The sequence below is a fragment of the Brachypodium distachyon genome, chromosome 3 (genome assembly GCF_000005505.3).
Source record: "Brachypodium distachyon strain Bd21 chromosome 3, Brachypodium_distachyon_v3.0, whole genome shotgun sequence".
NCBI classification, from domain to species: Eukaryota; Viridiplantae; Streptophyta; class Magnoliopsida; order Poales; family Poaceae; genus Brachypodium; species Brachypodium distachyon.
Window position 1 is genome coordinate 48,271,599 of NC_016133.3, and position 25,530 is coordinate 48,297,128.

The 25,530-nt window shown below is 43.8% G+C and overlaps 2 protein-coding genes and 1 non-coding gene across 3 annotated transcripts; 1 reads left to right on the top strand and 2 right to left on the bottom strand.

Annotated features, from left to right (window-relative positions):
- Nucleotides 1–372: 372 nt before the first annotated feature.
- Nucleotides 373–444, bottom strand: TRNAW-CCA. The gene has a single exon. It is a non-coding gene; the product is annotated as a tRNA-Trp (tRNA).
- A 473-nt stretch (nt 445–917) lies between these two features.
- On the top strand, nt 918–8,550 carry LOC100835867 (protein ACTIVITY OF BC1 COMPLEX KINASE 8, chloroplastic). The gene is made up of 20 exons (XM_003575165.4): nt 918–1,562; nt 2,108–2,243; nt 2,889–3,055; nt 4,058–4,178; nt 4,254–4,354; nt 4,458–4,556; nt 4,987–5,097; nt 5,185–5,264; nt 5,368–5,437; nt 6,193–6,266; nt 6,342–6,411; nt 6,495–6,583; nt 6,704–6,828; nt 6,944–7,024; nt 7,115–7,175; nt 7,289–7,343; nt 7,430–7,528; nt 7,647–7,736; nt 7,965–8,024; nt 8,111–8,550. The coding sequence occupies exons 1-20, from the start codon at nt 933–935 to the stop codon at nt 8,225–8,227; spliced, it is 2,436 nt and encodes an 811-aa protein (XP_003575213.2). The 5' UTR covers nt 918–932; the 3' UTR covers nt 8,228–8,550.
- Nucleotides 8,551–10,276: 1,726 nt separating this feature from the next.
- LOC100837196 (LRR receptor kinase SERK2) lies at nt 10,277–16,023 on the bottom strand. Its single transcript, XM_003575169.3, has 11 exons — nt 15,635–16,023; nt 14,402–14,534; nt 14,245–14,316; nt 13,679–13,822; nt 12,978–13,049; nt 12,819–12,890; nt 12,622–12,737; nt 12,393–12,521; nt 11,963–12,304; nt 11,435–11,829; nt 10,277–11,048 (listed from the first exon to the last, which is right to left on the bottom strand). Exons 1-11 carry the CDS (start codon nt 15,729–15,731, stop codon nt 10,737–10,739), a joined length of 1,884 nt encoding a protein of 627 aa, XP_003575217.1. The 5' UTR covers nt 15,732–16,023; the 3' UTR covers nt 10,277–10,736.
- Between the last annotated feature and the right edge of the window lie 9,507 nt (nt 16,024–25,530).

Genomic DNA, 25,530 nt, shown 5'->3' on the forward strand with positions numbered 1-25,530 from the left:
GAATGTGATGGGGATACTGTTGGAGGACGGTTTTGCGCCCAAATTTCCAAAATTTAACTATTGAGGGCCATGCAGGGATCTATTGGAGTTGCTCTTATGGCCTCACAACCCTGAAAAGCTTGCATGTTCTTCACATCCCCTTGTTGGATTCAGTTGTAAAATAGAGTCCGATTCGTTGCGAGACATCCCTGCTTTGTCAATTGCCATCCCATGAGGCCATAAGAAATTATTAAATAAAGGAAAACGAAATGAAAGAGGAGCCGGAGGCCCAATCACCCATGTATGGGCTATACATACTAAGAAATTATGCCGTTTGGGCTTTGGACCCTCAAGACAAAACAGAAAAAGGAAACCGGACTAGGATCGGGGTATTGAACCCGACGTGAATCGAACACGCAACCTTCTGATCTGGAGTCAGACGCGCTACCATTGCGCCACGGATCCGGTGATGCCATACATGAGGGTGTCGTTTATACATACTGTAGACAATTATCATTTTATAAGACCCATCCATACGCATACACATATCATACTCGTCTGAGTCGTTCTTCTCGGTTCACGGATGAACTCCGAACTCCAATACTGGAGACCAGTCGCAGACTTGTGGCAAATCTCTAGTTTGCTACATCATCCATGTGGTGTGACCGTGGAGGAACAACCCCCGGCAGCCCGGCCCGGCTGGGAACTTGGGCAGATACGAACAGAACATCCCGATCACAAGTCCACGACGTCGCAACACAGCTCCAACCAAAAGGACACGCACTCCCTAAAAAAAAAAACCAAAAGGACACGAACGAAAGGCCACAAGAATACCCGCAAAAGAGGTCTAAAAGGTTTCCACGTGACCCATCCCTTCCACCTGGGCCCCACGGCCTCCCGCTACAGCCAATCAGAGCTTCCCACCTCAGATTTCCTGATCCTCCGTGCCAACCATGTGGCTCCACTCCCACCACCTCTCTCTCTCCAGGGTCTCCCCTGCCCCCTTCCCGCTCTCGTCTTGCTCTCTCCTCCACACCACTCCCTCTTCCTCCGCCTCCTCTCGCTTCCACTCCTCCACGCTCAAAGCCCCCCCCAACCAAACCCTAGTCCCCCGCCCGGCCATGTCCGTCGCGGCCGCGGCGGTCTCCCTCGTCGCCTCCACCTCGCTCTCCGTCCCCGACCACCTCCGTCTCCGCCGCTTCCGCCTCCACCCCACGCCGCCGCTCCGCTCCTCCCGCCGCCGATCGAGGGGCCGCCTCGCTCTTGCTGTTCTCGAGGAACAGGCCTCCTCCGCACCTACCGAGGAGGAACCGAGGAAGTACGGGCTCAACGGGAGCGCGAGCGGTCTCAAGTACGACGATGCCTCGGTGGAAGCGTACCTCGGGTCCAACGGCAACGGCAACGGAAGCAAGAGCGGAAGCGGGAACGGCACGACTGTGAAGCCCGCGGCGTCCGGGAGTAGCACTTCCGTGGTATCCGGCTCTGTGCCGGGGGAGGATGAGAGGAGGAGGAAGCTGAGAGTGGAGGAGATCGGCAAGGAGGACGCCTGGTTCAAACGAAGCGAAGGGGAGGACATGCCCAAGGTGAATTTTGTTTGCTCAGCATCTCAATTGGAAGTGTGCGATGATTGGGTTGTGCCATGTCTGTGACAGACGTGCAAATGTTCAGTATCTCTTGTATAAGCTGGATTGTGCTGTTGCTTTCACTAAAGCAAGAGCTCAGCTTGAGTTCGGTGACACATCAATGCAATGTCAGGAGTAGTTTACTCAATGTTTTGTTCTAGTTGGAATGAAGTTAAATGCAGGCAGGACTAGGGTAGTAGCATCATCTGGAACGAGTAATATCATTGCCACCATGGTGGAGAATTTGTAGCTTATGGAGAAAAAGAAGCAAGGGTCAGTTAGCTTGTTGTGTCATGTATGCATTGCTTTGATCCTATTGAGGTTGAAAGCAGCATGACTTTCCACCGTGCACATTTTATCTCCATGATTCGGGTTAATATTATTGTTCATTTGCACTCTGTCACACTAACAGGATCACATTTTTCTATTTGGCCCAAGTAAATACTCCTAATTTATTTTGTACCGCTATTGTTTCCTCTTTTGGGTTGAACATCTAAACCTTGCAGGTGTCCGTTGTTCCTGGCGGTCGCTGGAATCGGTTCAAAACCTATTCAACAATTCAAAGAACGCTGGAAATATGGGGCTCTGTTTTTGCATTTATATTCAAGGTTTGGCTCAACAACCAGAAGTTCACTTATCGAGGTTAGTAACATATCACGCCAACAGAAATGATACTCATATATAATATATCAAAGATCATATGCAACCAGGTGCCTAATTATTATTTTTTATCTTTCTTACTCTGCTAAATGCCAGTCTTTCCTTTTAAATTCGTTGGTTCTATAGTTTCCGTAACTCGGTAGCAAACGATTGTTTTAAGTGTCATCTTTTTTCAACAGTTAGTTTTTGCTCATCAACCATGTTTAGCCTTACATGTTTCATTGTGTTAGTATATGCACTGCAGCACTAGCAATATATTTAAGAGAGGCGGATATTCTACTTTTGCACTTGTGAAAATAACAGGTAAGTTCATGATTTTCTTACATAATGTAATCACACGGTCACACCTGCTTCAGTTACAAGTCATAAAAAAAATAGATCACTATCTGAACATAGCACCAGAAGTTTATGATAACCTGCAGAACTACGTAGTTCAACAAAATCCTTCATCCTATAAAACAGTGTGTATTGCATATTATTAAATTTTCTGGATGATTTTTGTTGGTCTCTGAAGTTTCCTACGTATTCCATATAACATTGTTTGACATTCCTTGATGTCGAGGAATTGCCTAGAATTTTACTATAAACTTGTGTAGCTTCATTATACATATTTGATTATTTCTACAGGGGGGATGACAGAAGAAAAAAGGGTAATGAGGAGGAAAGTTCTCGCCAAGTGGCTGAAGGAGAGTATTTTGAGACTAGGCCCCACATTTATTAAAATAGGGCAACAATTCTCCACCAGAGTGGATATTCTCCCACAAGAATACGTGGATCAGTTATCTGAATTGCAGGTTTGTATGTTGAACTTTGTTGATTTTATTTACGCTACAATAAAACTGGACATATGCAAAGCAGCTGTGGTGGGTATTGTTAGTTGCAAATCCGCATCCATCTTAGCTTGTTATAGAAAATGTGTATTTTATGTTTTGAAAAGCATAAGGGATTTCTTCAATACTTCTAAAAGAAGTATGTGAATTTCTTCAATACTTCTAAAAGAAGTATGTGAATCTTGAAGAAAACTAATTATTAATATTCATGGAATCAAGGGTAAATCTGTATCATCGTGACATAGACCAACAATCCTGTATCTGCGTGCAAAACACAACTTGTTTAGGTGGTTACGAAGCATTTAAGGCTTTTAAGAACAACTTCCGCCATCAACACGTGCACCGTTGGCAGTCCTTCGAAATCCTATGGTCTATCACTTCTATTAGGGCCAGCTAATCCCAGTCTCCTCCACTTGATTATATCTTCAGCCACTCCCATTTGATTTATGCATAATAGATGTCCACTGTTTGTTCAGCTGGTCACTAGATCAATCTAGTAAGTCATTTTTGTCAGTCTCGGGTTCTCAATCATACTTGTCTAGCATTATACTCCGCTCTTTTCACAAAGGTTGGCATATTTGGTTTCATTAACACAAGATTCTGACCAATAATATCTTTATTAATATGTAATTTATATGATAAGAAACCACAATTATCAGCAAGAACTTTGAAGACATATCTATTGATATAAATTTCATGTCTTAAAAAACACATATTAATAAAGTAATTCTTGGTCAAAACCTTGTCTTAACGAAACCAAATACGCCAACCTTTGTGAATAGGAAAGGAGGGGTTAGTAGTTAACCACGTCTGACAAAAAAGGAGAATACTGTAGTTTGTGTGATTGACTGATAGGTAAATATTCTCTTGACACATCTTTTCTATATTTTTGGTTGCTAGCAGTACCGCAGTACTATTTCTATACTTTATACCAATTTTATCATGGAATTCTTCTCTCGTTTGCAGGATCAAGTCCCTCCATTTCCTTCAGAAACAGCTGTGTCAACTGTTGAAGAAGAGCTAGGAGCACCTGTGAATGAGATATTTGATCGATTTGACTTTGAACCAATAGCTGCTGCTAGCCTCGGTAAATAAGCTTGCAGGAGACATTTTATTTTGTTAAGCAACTTGATACTATAACAACACACCCCTTTTTTGGCAGGCCAGGTTCATCGGGCATGCCTGAATGGCCAAGAAGTTGTCATCAAAGTGCAAAGGCCTGGTCTCAAAGAGCTGTTTGATATTGATCTGAAGAATTTAAGGGCAAGTCACTTGAATGTGTATCTTTCCATAATGTGTTGTACCTCTCTATATATTTTCTTTCCTTTGAAACCACTGTTTGATTGCTCAATTGATTCTGTTCTAGGTTATAGCAGAATACCTTCAGAAAGTGGATCCCAAGTCAGATGGTGCCAAGAGAGACTGGGTTGCCATTTATGATGAATGTGCATCTGTATTGTATCAGGTAGTTTACTTACGTTTCACATCCTATGTTCATTACTATTCCCTTCCTGTCAAAGCTCAGGTTTTGACAACCCCTGTTCTATAATAGATCATCTGAAACAAATTTATCCAGTTACCCGAACATCCTTTTTCTTCGAGAAGGTCACCCGGACATCTTAGCTTAATAGAAGTAAATTGAGATCATTAGGCATTACAGAACAGTAAATTGCTGTTGCTTTTATTTTAGCGTGAGGAGAGGCTTGCATCGTGATGTTAGGACTGGTTTGTACTTTGTACATTTCACAGTGCTCTTGCTTGCTCTGAGTTCTTCATGTCAACATATTTATTCAAAATGTTTTTAGATAAGTTTTTCCAAGTTACTCATTTGGTTTTGGGGTTTCTTCTGTATTTAGCATCAAAGCAAAGGATCTAATCAGCTCATGTTTTTTTAGGAAATAGACTATACTAAGGAAGCATTTAATGCGGAAAAGTTTTCTGAAAACTTCAAAAATATGGATTATGTGAAGGTTCCAGCAATTTACTGGGAGTATACTACACCTCAGGTTCCTTCTACACATAAACTTTGGAACAGATTCTCGAGCAACATAGAACAGAAAATAAGACTTAAGTTTATTTTGTGTGCTTTGCAGGTTCTGACCATGGAGTACGTCCCAGGAATCAAAATAAATAGGATAAAGCAGATAGATAAGCTAGGACTGGATCGCAAAAGGTATGTGCCAAATACTAGCAAGTAATAAGTAGTAAGCCATGGCTTTTACTTGCTGTGTCTACTGACATTTGTTGGTTTTGGTCCCAATTTCAATCCCTTTTAGGTTAGGCCGGTATGCTGTTGAGTCCTACCTTGAGCAGATATTATCACATGGATTTTTCCATGCTGACCCGGTTAGTCGCACTTGCACTGTATATATGTATTGAATGATGCTATAGTTGTTCGTGTTGGAGGTTTGGTGCCCAGAGGAGGTCATGCCACCCTTTGAAATATGAGCATCAAAGAATGTTTGATAAATTCTGATAAAATTCATGGATGCAGTACACATAAAATTACACAGACCTGCAAAGTTTCATGTTCAAATTCATCCCTGTTATCAAAAGAACCAAAAAGAACAAGCATTGTTCTAGCAGATGCAGGAACTGTTCATGACTTGTTTAATTGTCTTTTTTTCGGTTCTGAGTAGCATGCACGAATTTGTATATAACTTTTTCAGGTTCGTATTACTTCATATGTACTACATCAATTGCTCTGCATCCCTAGTTGGTGCAGAGGCCGGAAATTATTCTTTGTGTGTACCATCTTGATGCAGCAGCGCATAGCAATTAACTTCCTTGATCTAAAAAAAATATGTACTACATGAATGCACTAGCATGTTTTCAAATGAATCTCAAAAATGATTATGCACTAAGAGAAACTGTAAGTGTAGTTCTGTGGTCCATGCTCTGCCATAACCCGTATTAGCGAGGAAATCTACAACATTGCCAATTTTACAGGCTGCAGCTCTATGTGTGTCAGATATACACATAATGTTAAATACAGTATCATCTCTGACATTAGAAATTTCATGATATGAATCAACTGTACCGGTTTTTGCTCTCAATTAAATACAGCATCAATATGCTGGTTAAATTGGTTTTCTTCACAGCATCCTGGAAACATTGCTGTTGATGATGCGAATGGTGGGAGGCTTATCTTCTACGACTTTGGGATGATGGGAAGGTTGCATATGATCTTTCTATTACCTGTAAAGTCCATTTATGTTGCTAATCTAATATTAATACTTCTTACTTGCAGTATTAGTCCAAATATCCGTGAAGGATTGCTTGAAGTATTCTATGGAGTTTATGAAAAGGATCCTGATAAAGTAAGTTTCTCCTTGCAGATGACCTGCAAACAATAATTTAGACACTGAAGTTTCATAAAACATCTAAGCGTGTATTCATGCAGGTGCTTCAAGCAATGGTTCAAATGGGTGTCCTTGTTCCTACTGGAGATATGACAGCCGTCAGAAGAACAGCTCAATTTTTCCTTGATAGGTAGTCACTCTTTTCTGGGAGGATGCTTTCTAATTAAGTTACGTGTAAAATTTTGTTAAATGAGATGAACAATGGTGAGTATCCTCAGTCCTCACTTTGTTCTGTTTATCTATTTTATAGCTTTGAAGAGCGTCTAGTTGCACAACGGAAAGAGAGAGAGATGGCAACCGCGGAACTGGGATTTAAAAAGCAATTGTCGAAGGAGGAAAAGTTTGAAAAGAAGAAGCAAAGGCTTGCAGCTATTGGTAATGGATGAATGATTTCTGCAACCTTATCAGGGAACATGATACAAAGAAACATGTCAAGATGTATGTGATACTCCTGATTTCATTTAGTTTTAACTTGGATAAAATGTTACAGGAGAGGATCTTTTGTCAATTGCTGCTGATCAACCATTTCGTTTTCCTGCCACCTTTACATTTGTGGTCAGAGCATTCTCAGGTCTGATAATTTTACTTGTGGAGAAACGTGGTTGTAACATACTACTTATCATATTGTCATGGTTCCTTATGATTTCTCAATTCTTTGCAGTACTGGATGGTATTGGGAAAGGTCTAGATCCTAGATTTGATATTACAGAGATTGCTAAACCGTGAGTATTTTCGACACTACTAGCATTGCATGTTCTTAATTGACAAAAACAAAGTATACTTGGTGTTTTCTGGGTATGACTTGAGTACCTGACGCATCTATTGAAATTGCTAGATATGCCATGGAATTGCTCAGATTTAATGAAGCTGGTGTTGAAGTAATTGTTAAGGCAAGTATTATCCTTTGGTCTATAATTTGAACCTATCTAATTGATGGCCCATGTGTTAATGTTTAGTATGGACTACTATACCTCAGGATGCAAAGAAGAGATGGGAAAGGCAGTCCCGTGCATTCTACAATTTGTTTCGTCAACCTGACAGAGTTGAAAAGCTTGCACAGATCATTGAGCGTTTGGTATCTACAATGTTTCTTTGCTTTATTCTTTTATGTGGTTGATTGATACCATTGAGCAATTAAAATCAGTAAGGGACTAACAAGTGAACTCAATGGTCTAATTTTTTGTTCATAACAGGAGCAAGGTGATCTCAAACTCCGTGTCAGAGCATTAGAATCAGAAAGATCATTTCAAAGAGTTGCTGCTGTACAGAAAACAATTGGATACGTGAGTGCAACCACTTTAGCTTTATGCTGTGTTACTATATGCTGAGCCATGAAAATTTAAGGTTGTACAGGATAGAAAGTTCATGCAAGTTTATTTAGTTTGCATTGCGTTCTCCTCAGAATTGTTAATTACTGTACTCTTTCAATCAATAATGTACACCTACATGCGATTCTTTCTATGCTCCGTGTAACCCCACTCTGTTTTGAAATGCTGATGTGTGTCACCCAGGGAGTTGCTGCCGGCAGTTTGGTAAACCTTGCTACCATTCTGCATCTCAATTCAATCCGGGTAAGTTTGAGTTTCCAAAGAAACTGCATTCGTCGCTAATTACTGGTGCAAAATTGTCCTTCAACGCATTCAATTATCCATTGCAGATGCCAGCAACCATTGCATACTCTATTTGTGCGTACTTTGGGCTACAAATCTTGCTCGGCCTAGTCAAGGTGAAGAAACTGGACCAACAGGAGAGATTGATAACCGGCACTGCCTGAGTTCATCGTCGACCAGTTAGAGCTGACCCATAATTTTTTTGGTGTCGTCCATTGGGGTTATCATCCCCAATTTTTGTTTGCCTGTGTACAATTTTAGCCCACGAGATGATGTAGCATAGCCATCGGTGTATGATAAATCTCTGTACATGCGGTGTAATAGATAAAGAGATGTAGATACTGTACAATGGTAGGGTAAATATAAGTAGTACAGCACAGCTCGTGCTCCCTGTCTCACTTGCTCGCTTCTATCCGAGGACATACTGTACAATGTGTACACCTCTTTTGTGGTTATGGCTGCCTACTATGATAAGACCGTTTCTCAAGAGGATTCTGTGGTTGCAGCTTCTCAAAGAAAATTAGCCGAAGCTGGTTTCTGGAGAAGCAGCAGCCAAAAAGAAGAGGACCTTCTTGTGGCTGCCTACTATGATAAGACCGTTTCTCAGAGATTTCTGTGGCTGCAGCTTTTCAAAGAAAATCAGCCGAAGCTGGTTTCTAGAGAAGCAGCAGCCAAAAAGAAGGGGACCTTCTTATGGCTGCCCATCAGGTTGCAGGTTGCAACGCTTTGATGGCTGGTGCCAATCCCACATTGGCGCAGAAGTTCGTTGCGGCTGATTATTCAGAAAACGCTTGACAAATCTCTTATGGCTGCCTGATGCAGAAGTTCGTTCTGAGTTTCCGAATGATTATTCAGAAAACACTTGTGCAAAGCAAGGTTTCTGAAAATACTTCACGAGTAACAAAATGAAAATAGGAATGGAAACTTTTGGTCTGATAGTTCGAGGAATCACACATTGCTCCTACAATCGTCCTTATGGTCTATTCATTTGGCGTGCATGTGCAAATTAGTCACCGTATTTGCAAAATGCAAAATTCGAAATTCGAGTGTTACAACTTGACACGTATGAGCGCGTGAGGTCAAAAGTACGAATTCCTATGTTTCGGCGTTGACGTGGCATGCCAATGCGGATTGAGCGAGTCTTGCCGGCCAGAAAATTTAGCAAAAAAAACCTCCCTCTATTCTTGTCTCTTCATAGCCCCCGCCCATGGTTCCAGCGGCCGTTACGGCAGCCGGCGGCGGCGATGGAGCCTAAGCGGCTTGAACCTGGTAGCGCGGCACCGGCACCTAATTAGCCGAAGACGTCACCCCTGTCGAGCTCCGACGTCTTCATCCCGTCCAGCAGCTCCCAGCTGAACCCATGCGTGAGCTATGCGTTGTGGAAGGATTTGTCGATCCAGAGGTTGACGGCCTCCGGGAGACAGCCGAGCGCCTCGCTGGCCCAGGCACGTGCGCGCATTCACGTCGTCGGCCACCGCTGCATACTAGCTCCCCGCACAGGCAGTCATCCTGCTGTTGCGCGTACGCCACCAGGCCGCCAACAACCGTCGGACCGGAGCCCCTGATGAGCCCCTGACGGTGGGGAAGCCGACCCGGGTAGGAGTCGGTGGGCTAGAGGGAGGCAGCGGGCCAGTGGCGGGTGACCCGACGGATACGAGGAGCGGGCGGCCCGGAGAGACGTGGTCGCGAAGAAAGGCGAGCAGAGTCGGGGGCAAGTGCTGGGAGACGGCGACAGGCATGCTGGCAGCAAAGGTGCTCTAGGAGAGAGGGGCCTGGGAGGCGGCGGTGGAGGCGGGCGCGCGGGGGTGGCCACGGCCCCACGGCCGCCACGAAGCTGATCTGCATGGCGGCCGGCGGTGCCGCGGCAGGTCGGAGGGAGGTCCTGGCAGCGTCGGTGCGCGAGCCGTGGAGGGGATAGCTGTCCGCGAGCAGGAGTGCGCCATCAGTGTCCTAGCAGCCTGGCAACAACGAGGATGTCGCTGACGAAGGTGGTGAGGACGGTGGTCGCCCTGCGCTGCAAGAGGTTGGCCGCCTCGGACCTGATGGCATAAAGGTTGTTTTTTATTCATCACGATTTGGCAATTTACCCCCTTTGATATTTATTGAGGGTGTTCTTTGTAAATGAATCGAATCATTTTCATCCACGTCAGCGTCAAAGCATAAGAATTCATATTTTTGACCACGAGTGCACATATTTGCCAAGTTGTAAAACATATTCATAACGTTTTTCATGTGCAATGACTAATCTGCACATACGTGCCAAGTTAATAGACCGACGGTGCATTTACCTCCAGCATCATATCACTGCAAAGATGTCTTGCACACAAAATGTATACTCCCTCCAATTCATATTAATTGTCGAAATATTACATGTATCTAGATGCTTTTTAGACATAGATACATCCATATTTGGGCAAATTTGAGACAATTAATATGGATCGGACGGAGTAGTACTTTTTAACTTAACAAATGACTGAAGCCTAACATAATTCCTGAGGCTACTGAGGAAATGGAAAAAGAATTTCACCCTTAAATTGTCGCTAAACAAGACAAGCTACCTGTCATATACACAAACCACAATTAGACTGGATGAGCCGATGAAATGTTGATCTTTCGTTTTTGTCATCTTAGTGCATTGTTGATCTTTGTCTAAGCCCGGCTGAGTGCTGCCTGTCACCTTGGGCCAGACAGTTCCACCGCGCGGAGGTTATATGTGGAGTCAACAATCCAGTCATTGCGAAGAGGAGCCAACTCAGCCTCCTGCCTGACCACCTCCACCTTTTGCCATTCCTCCCATCTCTCTGCCAAGCCATCACCTTCGAGCATCCTCACCACCTCCGACATCTTGGGGCGCTCCATGGGGGAGCCCTGCGTGCAGAGCAGCGCCACCTGGATAAGCGACTCCACCTCGGTCTCTTCATAGTTGCTCTGCAGGTCTGGGTCCACCAGCATCTCCACTTTTTTCTCCTTCAACAACCCTTTCACCTGTAGGATTGGAAGTTAAATTATTCATATGGTCAGCTGTTTCATCCATTGAGCAGAGTCAGCTTATTTGTTTGTTCTGATAATTTGATTTTTTTAAATTATGCATCATGCATATGATACGACCGGTTGTTTCTAGTGACAGTATATTAGCAATTCTATACATAACTGATGTCCTGGAAGGATGAACTGACAGCTTGTCACCCACCGCCACCAATGCATACCCTCTACATGATTAAGTTAATGGGGCTAACAACAGCTCATGATTATATGGGCTTGGGAAACAATCGTTAAAAAACTCACTAGAACCCCACAACAGCAGAGCAGTACGATCATAAGAAAGTTGTGATGATGATTTAAGCTCACTCTAGAGAAGAAAAAGTATTTACCCAATCAAGTAGCATAACATCATCATCATTTGCAAGACGAGCAAGATCAAATGCCCTCTGCCCAGTAATAAGCTCCAGAAGCGTGATCCCATAGCCAAAAACATCCGTCTTCTCAGAGGATTTTCCCGTGGAAAGGTACTCAGGAGCAATGTGTCCAATTGTTCCACGAACAGCAGTTGTTACATGGGTATCCTTGTAATCCATAAGTTTGGCAAGCCCGAAATCACCCACGACTGCCTCAAAGTCCTCGTCCAAAAGAATATTTGCAGCTTTGACATCACGATGGATGATCTTTGGATCACAGTGATCGTGCAAGTAAGAGAGTCCTCTTGCAGATCCAAGTGCAATCCGTCTTCTGGTATCCCAATCAAGAGGTGGTTCAGATGGCTGGCGCTCTATGAAACCAGCATCACAAATGAAAACAGAAATACCTCAGTATATACTCACAGCAGAAAAGGTTATACTTATAAACTATATTGCCTGCAGCAGCTATATTTGGGATGCATGATTATTACAAGAACAAATTACCTCGCAAGCGTGATGCGACACTCCCATTAGCCATGTATGGATAGACCAGTAATCGTTCAGTCGGCGTCATGCAAAAACCACGAAGTCGGAGAAGGTTCCTATGCACAGCCATGCTAATCATCTCAACTTCTGTTTGGAACTGAAGCTCACCACCAGGGGTACGCTCCTCTTTTAGTCTTTTCACTGCTACCAATGTACCATCTGCAAGTCTCCCCTTGTATACTTTTCCGAAACCACCTCTTCCTAAAATGTTCTTATTATTAAAATTGTCGGATGCAACTTGAAGCTCTCGCAATGAAAACTTCTTAAGCTGACCGAGATGAACTTCAGGATCCTCCTCGGCTGAAGAAAAATGGGATGGCATATGAACAAAACATGTGGCATAGATAACGTGAGAACAAAATATGGTATATTAGTATATGAAACTGACCAGGTACGTCAAAGAAATGCTCTTCAGGTTTACGACGTCGCCACATTGCAAATGCAATTGCAGGAACAGCGAAAACCAATGCAGCACCAGCAGCAACACCACCCGCGATAGCTCCAGTGCTAGAGGCACCTAATGGAATAAAATCCAGCAAGCACATGTCACCCAGAGTGCCACTCTACTGTACTGAATACCGACAAGACATCAAATTCAAGTGGATTCAGAAAATTACCTGCTGACTGGGTTGGTGGTGTTGGAGGGATGTATGGAGGAGGTGGCGAAAAAGGAGGCTCCCCAGGGCAGGGTTTTGTAGTACCAGGACCACAAAGAAGTGGATTATTCGCAAAACTGTGACAAAAGTATGATTCGTCATTCAATCTGAAGATGCAGTTAGGCTAAGTATCATTCAATGTTATCCAGGTACAAGACCTTATAGGGGTGAAGAGCGAAAAAGAGCCAGTCGATGGAACTGCTCCTGAGAGGTTGTTGTTTGAGAGATCCCTGCAATATTGCAATTGTTATATATTAATCCCAACACATGATGAAACCTTCATGGAGAAGAACAAACAAGTACAACATGCAACTTACAGTACTTGGAGGGTAGTGATATCAGTCAAGGATTTAGGAATTTGACCCGACATGCTGTTGTTGTTCAGACGACTATCCTTCCACGTTAGGCATAGCAACAAATAAATGTTACTGATAATATTAATACAAGGGAATAAATGATGATAAAAACAAACAACTGAGTGTATGATTGGCATCAATCCATAATAAGGGAGTAGTCAAGAAAGAAACAGGCATAAAGGAAGATTGACAAACCAAAAATCCTTTTGAGAAAAGAAAGGAACTAATAGAATAGAACAATATGTCACACAAATCAGTGCATGCATCGTGGCATTTGGATAAAGCATTTCGACAAGAATATCTCTTTTATTCTCGACAAGGGACTGCAAGCGAAGGGGAGCCTTGGCGCAGCGGTACAGCTGGTCACAGGTTCGAGTCCTGGAAACAGCCTCTTGCAGAAATGCAGGGAAAGGCTGCGTACAAAAGACCCAAAGTGGTCGGACCCTTCCCCGGACCCTGCGCAAGCGGGAGCTACATGCACCGGGCTGCCCTTTTTTTTTTTAAGGGACTGCAAGCCTCATTCTCGAAAAGGAGAAAAATTTGCAAGCCTAAAACAACTGCCAGAACTCAGAAATACAGATCAACTCAAGAAAATCTAAAAAAAGTAGCACAATCAAAGATGCAATAACAGATGTGCTAGTAGGCAAAATGACTATTCTTACAGAAAGCGAAGCTTCAATAGATTCCCCAAGCTGTCAGGAATAACTCCAGTGAACTTATTAAGATACAGATCCAAACTGACAAGGCTAGTTAGGTTGCCCAGTTCAGCAGGTATTGGTCCACTTATGTTGTTGCTGTAAAGCTCCCTATAACAAAAGGAATAGAACACATTTTTTTCAGGTGTAAAGGAACATATTTCCATATCAGGGAATCTATGCTATACAACTAACAAAAGCACGCACAGAATATAAGAAAAGTGAAGGATATAGCATCTCCAACCTGTCTATCACCTAAATGTATAAATCTAAAAAATCAAGAAGCATCGGTGCATATATGATGCAGGGCTTCTGGACATCAGACCAAACTAATTGAGGGTTTGTTTCAAGGATCAGTTCATTTCTACTGTGCACGTAGATCTTATCTGTACAGCTAGTCAACAACTCTACCTCATGTTTTATGTTTTTATATGCTAAGGGACGGAGATGCACTTATACTGAATTTGCATGTGAGATACATTAACTGGCAGTCTTCAGTTCAAAACAATCAGCAAAGGGCATCCAGAACTTACAAATATTGGAGATTTTTCAGCTGCCCAAGCTGGGACACTAATACACCAGATAATTGTGCATTTCCAAGATCACTGAAAAGTGCAAAAAGGTTAGAATGAAAATGAGCAAACATCAACCCTTTGAAATGCAGGGATGAGAGTTTTTTTATCAACTTACACTCTAATTACACTGTTATCATTGTTACATGTAACATGGAACCATGTACAAGGATTAACCAGAGTGGGATCCCAACTCTGCAATACGTTGTTAGTATCTTTCAAACTTTGTCGCAGGTTATACAGAGCATCACCTATTTGACAAGAGGTAGCAATTAGCATGGGCAGATATAAAATACTTACAATGAATATATAAAGAACCTTATTAACAAGGGGAGGGGGGGGGGCTATTTCTAAGTTTCACTAAGAAGACTAGTTGCACATTTTAAAAATTGTGTGCAACTTGGTCGATCTAGATTACTGGAAAGAAGCACAGGAGAAGGAAAAAGAAATACTCCCTCCGTCCAACAAAGGATGTCTCAAGTTTGACCAAATTTGAATGCATCTATACACTAAGTCATGTCTAGATACATCCAAATTTTGACAAGCTTGAGACATCTTTTGTTGGACAGAGGGAGTACAAAATTTCTCATGCGATTAGAAATAGCAAATTCGTATTAACAATGACTCTTATCTACATGCTCTCATTTTTCTGCGAAGAAACAGGTATGCTGGGCAAAAAACTATGTAATCAAAGTTTCCTAGACACTATACAAATTAGCAGTTACGGGCAGCTCATCAATTGGTAGGGTATGGGGACACATCATATACTGTTCAATGATGCAACAAACGATTTCTGATCACCAGTCCTTACAAGAATGTGACCTTCTTCACCAAAACACAGATCAAATCAAATAATATCACCTAGAAAAATCTCAAAAATAGCAATTCCTCATGAATCACATTTCTTTTGTTTTGGAACAAAAGAGGAACCAGATTTCTATCCCTAGGCAAACAAATTAGACCAATCGTGCTAAGCAATGATACCATGTGACATAACAAATCAATTACGGAGTATACAGAACAAAAAAAAATTATTCCCACCAATTCCATCCACTGTTTGCTCACCCAAAGACACTACTGTACGTACTAAACAAGCTTACAAAACACCTACTAGTACAAGATAAAACCACGGTACACAGCAAACATAATATGCTGCTCGGTACGAAGCATGAGCTCAACTTTTCTACCCCCTCTACGGTGTTAAGACCGACCTCCCGATCCCTCATCTAAAACTTGGTAATAAAAGCAACTGAGAGTACTCCATTCACCAAACCAACCGACCACCATCCCCACATCAAGCAAACATAATTGAGCAACAAAGCGGCTATTGTACCAGATCAGGCCGACTTACCTTCCGTGTTGGCGACGACATGCCCCACCCCCGCCGCCACGACGACCACAGCGACGACCAACGCCCGCCACCTCTCCATCGCCGCCACCGCGGCCATTCCTACCTACCTGCTCTCTACTCTAGAGCCAAGTGGGACCCACCTCACCGGCGCATGGCCCGGCCCGGCCCACCTGTCCTCCCTCAGATCGACGAAGGTCCCGCGCGAGCTGCACGGCCCGGATTCGATCTGCTGCGCCGCCGCCGCCGCCGCTTCCCCGTCCAGAGCTCGCCCTCTCTCTCTCTCTCAAGTGGAAGAGAGGAATGGATGTGATAAATTTTCTGTAGCTTTAAGTTCGAAGTGCGCGTGTGTGCGCCATGTGTGTGTTGTGTTCCGACCTAAATTGTTCGACAGGGCGACGGGACCATCGCCTATGCCGGGGAAGGAGGAAGGCTACGGCGTGCGGGAATCTTTAGATGTTACCGACGCTTGGGTCCCGGAGTACATGGGCCCGCATGGAAGTGTGAGTGGGTGTGGTGGCGGGGAGTAGGGAGGGGCTGTTTGTGGTGGGGCAGTTGAATTGATGGAGCTAGTGGGAAGAATACGGAGCGGAGCAGAGAGGGGTCACGGCGGCATCTGCTGACCTGGCGGTTTGGGGGACGCTGGGGATCTCGTGGACGCGGTCCTCGTACGCCCAGTCTTGTCACTCTCGATCGTCGCGATCCATGAATCAACATCTGCGTGGACCACGGCTCCAAGTCGCGAGTTTGGCATGATACCGGCGCAGCGCTGCACGCTCCCTAGACTATCACGAGATTAACGTGTTATTATCAGTTTTGCTAGATTTCCTAAAAAAAAAGAATAAACTAAATACCGGTCCTTTCATAGACACTAATGAATCTTTTCAAGCGCTACAGTTGAAGGAAAATTTGTTGTAAAATCTAGTGCATATAAAAGGGATCATTCGGTTTGGAGTTTTTTTCTCATGGAAGTCAAAAAATTGAGAAGATGGAAGCAGCGGCAGTTGTGTCGGAGATGGCGATTCCACCCTTGAATATCTACGATCATACGAGCTGCATGATATTTTAGGATATGGATATTTAGGATGTTGACACTTGTCATGTATTAAGTGGTCTTGTACAATTAGAAGGTGAGATATAATGGTTGAGTTTATAATTATCCTAGTAGTAGGGTAGGTACTAAAAGAGAATTGTACCAAAATTTGATAGTAAATAAAGTTTAAGTTCTCTTACAAATGTGATCTCTCCGATAATATATGTGTGCATAGTTCTTCAGTAGTAGGTATTGTGATTTTTCGTGTTGTTTGGTTGTGGGATTCAACATGGGAATTACATATTTGTATTTCCTTTCATGATTGTGCCATGACAATAATTGCTTACGTGATCTAATTGTGTACCACCTTTGTAGGGTTTGTGTTATGCTCTCCATGCTCTAGCACATTCTAAGCCGAGTTGAAAATTTTGGTTGCTTAGGACGATATAGGTAGTTATGTAGATGGGTACATTGGTCTTTTTCTGAACAACACATTTGAGTATTTCAAAATCACGAAATCTGCAAAAGTTGTCGGTTTCTTTGATTTCTTTTTAAATCAGTATCTCTTATCAAAGTTTAGTTTCAGTTTCTACTCATGCTAATGACAATGACAATAAGATGTAAATTTTGTTATACATATGTTACTTTATAAACAACTTCTCCAGTGGAATTGTTAGAGATGTTATTTCGATTGATGAAGAAAATGAAAACCTAGAAAACCGTGTTATTAACACAAACAAACTACATGAGCTCTTTTTTTTGACTGAAGATCTTTGACATCATCATCCCATACTATCAAGCATTTATTATGTTTCAGCAGCTCCTGATATTGTTTGCCTCTCCCTGGGACACCGATCTCCCTTATGCGGAAATCGTTGTGAAGATTGATTAGTTTCTATTATGTCGTTGTTTGTGTGGTGGTGTGATAAACATATACATGAACAAAGTGCTTTTGCATGTGCCGAAAAGCCTAGAACTTTTGTACACCTTCTCTTATTTGCTATAATATACTTTATTGATAAGGTGAAGTGGGATTAAATCTGACCAACGAAGACATTTTCAACAGGTTTGAGCAGAGGACGATGAAGACATTTTCAGCTCTAAGAACTCTTGGTCGTACTTTATTGAGGATGGTTTCTCCTTGTGTGAATGTTGATCTAGATCACGAGTAATAAATCAATTACCTCGAGATTGTTCTAAGTAAACCAAGAACAGAGATGTCTCAAAAGAATGGGGGCATCAAAGTGAAGGGGCGCGTAGAGATAAACAAAAACTTTTCCTACGCGAACTCCCAAGATCTAGCCGAGGTAAAAGGCCACGAGGATTACCACTAGACGCGCAGTTGCGGATTATTGATGCGGCGCCTTGATGCAGTGCAGTCCCTCGATCCGATCTAGCCGATCCAATCCCGCGATCGTCGAAGTGCTGAAGTACAGCACCTCTGCCGGTATCCACACGTGCGAGGAGGAGCTCCGGCGGCGGACTGCTAGGTCCGGTGCGACGGTTGAACTGAATCGGGCTAGGGTTCTCAACGCATGAGAGTGGAAAAACCGTACCCCTTAGGCATCCCACGCCCCTGCTTATATATCGAGTGGAAGTGGGCTCCAAGCCTTGTGGCCCATCCACCCTGCGAGTCCAACTCGCATTGTCAGCCCAATTCCAGTTCGGGTCCAACCCGACCAAATACTTGCTCCCGCTCTTAAGTGTGTGACCCCACAGGCTCATGGCGACTTGGACACGATTGGAGTCCGACTCACAATCGATCAATCGGTAGCGGCTCCTAGCAGAACGTGCCGACTCCCAAGTACCATCGAGTCATGACGACGTACCTTCCAATGTGACATACGTCTTAGTCCCTTTTGCCTCACGATATACCTTGTCGAACTATAGGCGATTAATCGTCATCCCTTTAATAGTTCAACTCTCTTCTCGATCTGTGATATATGATTCATCCGACTAACTCTTAGTCGATCGACCCGGTTAACAATTAACCAAGTCGAGCATGGCCATGCTTCCCGAATCATATCACTCGAGAGGGCCCAGAGAATATCTCTCCAGTCGGAGGGGCAAAATCCCATCTTGGTTATCCACATCACACAGCTTGATTCTCAGTCAACCCGAACTCTGCCTTTATAACTGCCCTGTTACGGAACAACGTTTGACAGAACCTAAGTTGGTGATCCACAACTCGGATTGTGCGATAACCTCAGGTCTAAGGATTACATTGATTGAGACATGCAAATGACGACCTACTCGTTGCATCTCAATATGGGTCAGTCCGACTCGCTAAACTCTTTAGCCGAGTCCGTGTAAGCTGGAATGACATCACCATGCCCATGACAAGTGGAACCGAGTCATCAGCCAACTTTCACATTAGTCTAGGTTATGTGTCCAGCACAACCTCAATGACTAAGGACAATTTAGTATGAACAACATGAATACATAGTTCCACAATCAAATCACATATTCAATGATACATATCAGATGTTCAAACAAGGACAACTTAATAATATTTATGAATACATTGGGAATTACATCATACATGATTGCCTCTAGGGCATATTCCCAACACAAAGTAACCTGATGCAGAGGTGCACTAGGTGACAGCCTATGCACTTATGGTGTTTTTGGTTGGTCGTTCGCGTTTGGTGGGTTGGCACCAACCAACTTTTGTTGTATCATCTCATTCGCTTGCAGAGTTTAGTTGTCTAGATGGGCGAATCCGGTTTCGCGTTTAGTTGAACCAGTCAGAGTGAATGGTTTCATCCGGAGGTTGACCCATGGCCTCCGGGCGAGTCCTTCGCCGGTTGCTGCCCTCACCGGTGACAGCAGCAGTCCTCACCGGCCCCGCGCTCTTGTTGACCGCCGCCCTCGACCAGGTCGCAGCAGCATCCCTCATCGGCCCTATGCCATTGTCGCGGGTGTCGACCACCCTCCCAACCTCCTTCGTGAGCCACGTGATCCGGACGGTTCCAATTCACGTGAACCAGCATATGGAGGAAATATTCTCCTCTAGCCGCCTTGTCCACAAGATACTTGCATTGCCAACCAAAAGTTGGTCCGCCCCGAGCGACCCCGCGTGACATGACCCGACCTACCCAACCAAACACACCCTTAGGTCGGTAGAGGGAGCAGGGGCAGCAGCCGAGGGTAATTAAAGAGGTCAACACTGGAGAAGGAGGGTCGGCGTGGTGGCGCAGATCGATGACCACTGCTATGCAGTGGCGGTCCTAGGATTTGAGAGTGACCATTGATAAATTTTCATGGCCAAAACTCATACTTCCTCCGTCCATCAAAGGATGTCTCAACTTTGATTAAATTTGAATGTATCTATACACTAATCATGTCTAGATGCATCCAGATTTTGACAAACTTGAGATATCTTTTGTTGGTCGGAGGGAGTAGTTAATTTGTACCCAGATGCATCCTTCATACTTTAATATGAACATATTAAGTGCCCGAAAATAAATAAATAAAGACATATTCCCTCCGTACCGAATTAACTGATGTGGATTTGTATAGTACATAAATAAATTTGGTAGAAGTGCACAACTAGTTTTATTTTTTTCTAGTATTACCCTTGTCGATTTGGAAAAGAAAAAAAAATCCAGGGCTGAGTTGCTAGATCCTACTTTTTTTTTGTTAGTGAAATTTGATGGAAATATGAGCAATTTATCACAAGATTTAATAGATAAAAACAGTAAATAAAACATGTGGAATATTGCAACCATGAATAATTCGCTACAAGAATTAATCAACATAAATAGTGGGTAAAACATGACTAGATCAAACACAGTAGTCATGCAAGCATATGAACAAAACACATCTAAGGCAAGAACTAAACATACGAATTGCAACATGGTCTCAAGTATGGGAAACAGTGACACGTACGGTGCAGAGACGGAACCGCTCGTGTTTCCGTTGCCAGTCATGTTGATGCCGAGGATGTCGTCGACCTTTGGAAAGAAGTCATCATCGAGGAAGGACTCGTCGGAGTCCAGTGCGTTCGCGATGAAGAGGAAGGACCCAGTAGTCGCACGTAGCACTCCCCAAAAACCTTATCGCCCTTCTCCTGTACAGGACTCGAAGAGGCGGGGTTCCGGAGGCTTACTGTCCCGACCTGCGGTGCATGCCGCGAGACGGGATGGGGAAGAACGGAGGCAGTGCAATGCTCTGGAACGAGAGGAGGCAGGTGCTCTTTCTATGTTCTTTTGGGAGAGGAGCGACCTCTCTTATTTAGGCACAGCAGGCAAACGAACAGGCAACGGAGGGAGGCGAAAACAAAGAGGCAGCAGCTGGAGCGATGCAACCAAAACCCACTGCCAATTCGTTTCAGGCCGGCTGCAAGGGGTGCAATAAAAACCCACTGACAAATTCGTTTCAGCTTATGTGCAACCGTTTAGATTATTTTCCAATCACGCGTGGCAAAAAGATAGAGAAGCTCTCGGTTCGAGGCATTCCCGCAACCCGCGGCACATGCGTGTCGTGACGAGACGTGGTGGGCGGCAAAGGAGGAGTGCGTAGAAGCTCTCTTCTTCTCATGCTCATACAACAGGTGGAAGAGCCCCCCTTATAAGGTGGTGCAAACTCTCTTCAACTAGTAATGTGGGACTAAACTTATGTCCCACCTCTTGCCACACATGAATGTGTCAACATGGGCCTTTTTGATTTTTCCAGGAATTTATTGGACTATAAATTAAATAGTGGGCTGGGCCACAATTATTCCGACAATCCCCCACCAGATCACAAAGGCACATAAGATTTGCCTATGGTTCCAAAAACATTGTTTAATATACCGGTGCTGCAGTGGAGACTGTTAAGTTGAACTTCCACCTAGGACTTTATGTTACACTAGTTGCAACTTGAACAGTGGACGGTGCCTTGAACTGCAAGTTTTTCTGCGAACCTAGTTTCACACAAAGCCTTGACCGATACTAGGCTACCGCAGGACTTCCCCGCGGGTGGAGCTTATGCATCATACTCCGAGGCCTTCCATGAGTTTATTAGAGAGCACCCTAACTCTCACGGACTAAGACGTTTAACAGTCAAGCTCATATAGGTGTGTTCTTCAAAAGATGTTCTGCAGGACAACATCTCTGCTTGTAAAAGCCTCTTAGAACACATTAAGATAAATATCAACCTGCCATGCAGAATAGGAGAGTATTGCATCTTCACGGAGAGGTAAATTTTTAAGGATACTCTCCTCTCGGTTGACCAACAGCTTGTCTCCCACTTCTAATTCACGGGATCTCCGATCACATAGAGTGGTTTACCACCGTGGACAACTCAAAATGTGGGTCTCGTACCCATCTCCTTCGATGCATTATCTATCACACTGCCTGATAGACCCTTTGTGAAGGGGTCTGCCAAATTTTTAGATGTATGGATATAATCCAACGTAATAACTCTGGAGTTTCTCATTTTTCTGACAGATTTTAATCTCTTCTTCACATGCCTTGAGGACTTCATATTATCCTTAGAACTGTTCACTTTGATGATAACAGTTTGATTATCACAGTTCATAAGGATAGTGGGTATTGGTTTTTCAACCACAGGTAAGTCCATCAAGAGCTGACGAAGCCACTCTGCTTCAACAGTGGCTGTGTCTAATGCTGTGAGTTCCGCTTCCATAGTTGACCTCGTTAAGATGTTGTTTCTTGCAAGACTTCCAAGAAACATTGCCACCACCAAGTGTAAACACATATCCACTTGTGGCCTTAATCTCATCAGCATCAGATATCCAGTTTGAATCACTATAACCCTCAAGTACCCTTAGATACCCATTATAGTGAATGCCATAGCTCGCAGTGCCTTTTAGATAGTGTAAAACTCTTTAAAGAGCATGCCAATGATCATCGCCCGAATTAGAGACAAATCGACTAAGTTTGCTCACAGTGAAAGCGATGTCAGGCCTCGTAGCGCTAGCTAAATACATAAGCGAGCCAATAACTTGAGAGTATCTCAGTTGATCTCTAGCACTTCTTTGATTTTTCCGAAGAAGCACGGTAGGATCATACGGGGTAGGAGAAGGCTTGCAGTCGCTATATCCAAAACGACTCAAAATATTCTCCACATAGTGAGACTGAAGCAAAGTAATCCCACCATGGTCATCTCTCAACAGCTTGATGTTCAAAATAACATCAGCTACTCCAAGATCCTTCATCTCAAAACATCGAGATAAGAAATCCTTGACCTCCTTGATCATAATGAGGTTGGTTCCAAATATCAGTATGTCATCAACATACAAACAAAGAATAACTCTCTCGCCCCCACCATGGCGATAGTTCACACACTTATCGGCTTCGTTCACAACAAAGCCCGCGGCAGTTAAGGTTCTTCCAAACTTCTCGTGCCACTGCTTAGGGGCTTGCTTAAGACCATATAAAGATTTCACCAACTTGCACAGCTTTCCTTCTTGGTCTACTACAAAACCATCTGGCTACTCCATATAAATTTTCTCATCTCACTCTCCATTTAGGAAAGCTGTCTTAACGTCCATTTGATGAACGAGAAGACCATGTGAGGCAGCCAATGATAGTACTACTCGAATGGTGGTCAATCTGGCCACTTGTGAGTAAGTACCAAAGAAATCTTTACCTTCCTTTTGGGTGTAACCCTTGGCCACAAGCCGTGCCTTATATTTCTCAATTGTACCATCAGGTCTAAGCTTCTTCTTGAACACCCATTTACATCCGACAGGTTTGCACCCATAAGGACGATCAGTTATCTCCCAAGTTCCATTAGCCAAGATAGAGTCCATCTCACTACGGACAGCTCCTTCCAGTAGTCGCCATCTGGAGAAGCATATGCTTCCAAAATGGAACTAGGAGTATCATCCACGAGGTACACGATCAGGTCCAAGCTGAGCGAGGTCGTCCGCCAATTCTCTACTCCGGCCGACGCTGCACCAGATCATATTTAGCGCTCTGCAAAAATATGTAGTTCGCTGCTGTGTGCTCAGCTTGTAACCGCCCCCCCTCCCCCCGTCCTGCTGTTCTCTTTTTCATACTTCTTCACTATCTTGTTGTTGAACATGTTTGTTACAGACCTGGTTTCATAAATCTAAGGAGCCGCAAGGCCTCCTGTTGATCTTTAAAAAAATCATCACCAAAAGACTTTGCAGTCCTCTGTCTCTTACTCCTCTTAGGAGCTTCAATGTCATCCTCCTCAATATTTCCAGAGTGTTTGATCGGAATTGTAGGTTCGGGAATTGAAACAAATTGCGGACTAGATGAACTCGACATCTCCTGAATTGATGAGCTAGGCTTATCCTTCATAGGAAAGATATTCTCAAAGAAAGTCACATCATTTGATTCCATAATTGTACCCACATTCATGTCAGCTACCTCAGATTTTACAAGAGGAATCTATAACCGATGTTATGAAAAGCATATCCTAGAAAAACACAATCAACGGTTTTGGGTCCAAGTTTGCGCTTCTTGGGGATTGGCAGATTGATTTTCGCCAAACAACCCCAAATTCGTAAGTAAGAGAGTTTTAACCTTTTTATTCTCCCATTCTTCAAATGGAGATCTCTTTGTTCTTTCTGAGAACTCAGTTTAGGACATGACACGCGATCAATATCGCTTCCCCCCACCATGCCTGAGAGATGTTAGCATAATCTTGAGTTTGAGTCTAGCTAGGCGCATGTGTGTGTGTCCTAATGGGATTAGGATTAGAGTCCTAGTCCTAGTTTTGTTAGCTGAGTGTGTATTCGTGTAGGATACTAGTCCGTGTGTGGTTAGATGTTGCGCTTGTACGTGTGTATATATACACATGTACACCCATAGCTTGTAACCAAGCCGTGAGATATTGAGGAGAAATAAAAATAGAGGGCACGATACGGGCCTTTGGCCAAATAAATTTCTGATCGTGTGCGTCTTCATGTGATTGATCTTTGGGCAAACCCAACGTTTGGTATCAGAGCGAGGTCCAAGATTTGAAGACGCGCTTGCCCCGGGGAGGCGATGTGCTAGCGCCTCGGGGCGGGCAACGGAGTGGAGCAGCTTTCTGTGGATTGGGTCGAGTTGTCATCACACGGTGGGCCGATCTCCTAGTGACGGGGGATCATAGTACTGATAGCCGGGTCGACTTCCTCTTGAAGTTGGTAGACTGTGAGGGCTTGTACTCCCATCAAACTTTGGTTTGTCATCAAACCTGTCTTGTTCTTGGGTTTGTGGGATTGGGAGTTATTCTTCTGTACGAAGTTGGCACTAGAACCTCCTTCAGTACCTCGAGCACGTGTGTCTTTTGCTCTCGCCTTCTTTTCCACATCAAGAGTCCCAATGAGATCCGTCACGGAAAACTCTTGTCTCTTGTGTTTGAGAGAAGTAGCAAAATGCCTCCATGATGGAGGAAGCTTGGCAATGATGCCTCCACCAACAAACTTGTATGGTAACACACAAGTGAAGTGCTCAAGCTCCTTGGCAAGTGACTGTATTTCGTGAGCCTACTCCACGATGGGGCGGTCCTCAACCATCTTATGGTCATAGAATTGCTCCATGACATACAGTTCACTGCCAGCGTTGGAGACTCCACATTTTCTCTCGAGCGCATCCCACATGTCCTTGCCATTGTTAAATGACAGGTATGAATCAACAATATTGTCGCCAAGAATGCTGATCAAAGCAGCCTTGAAAGTGGTATCAAGCTTTTGAAAAGCCTCCTCCTCAGCAGGAGTATGGTCTCCCTCAGGAAGGCCATAGATGGCGCTATAGCAGCTCATGGTCTGAAACCAGAGCACTGCCCTCGCACGCCACCTCTTATAATTGACACCTTCAAACACAGGTGGCTTCATGGAAGCAGCAAAACCACTTGGGGTAAATTGCCTAAAATAAGGTTTTTGGATTGATGGAAATATGAGCAA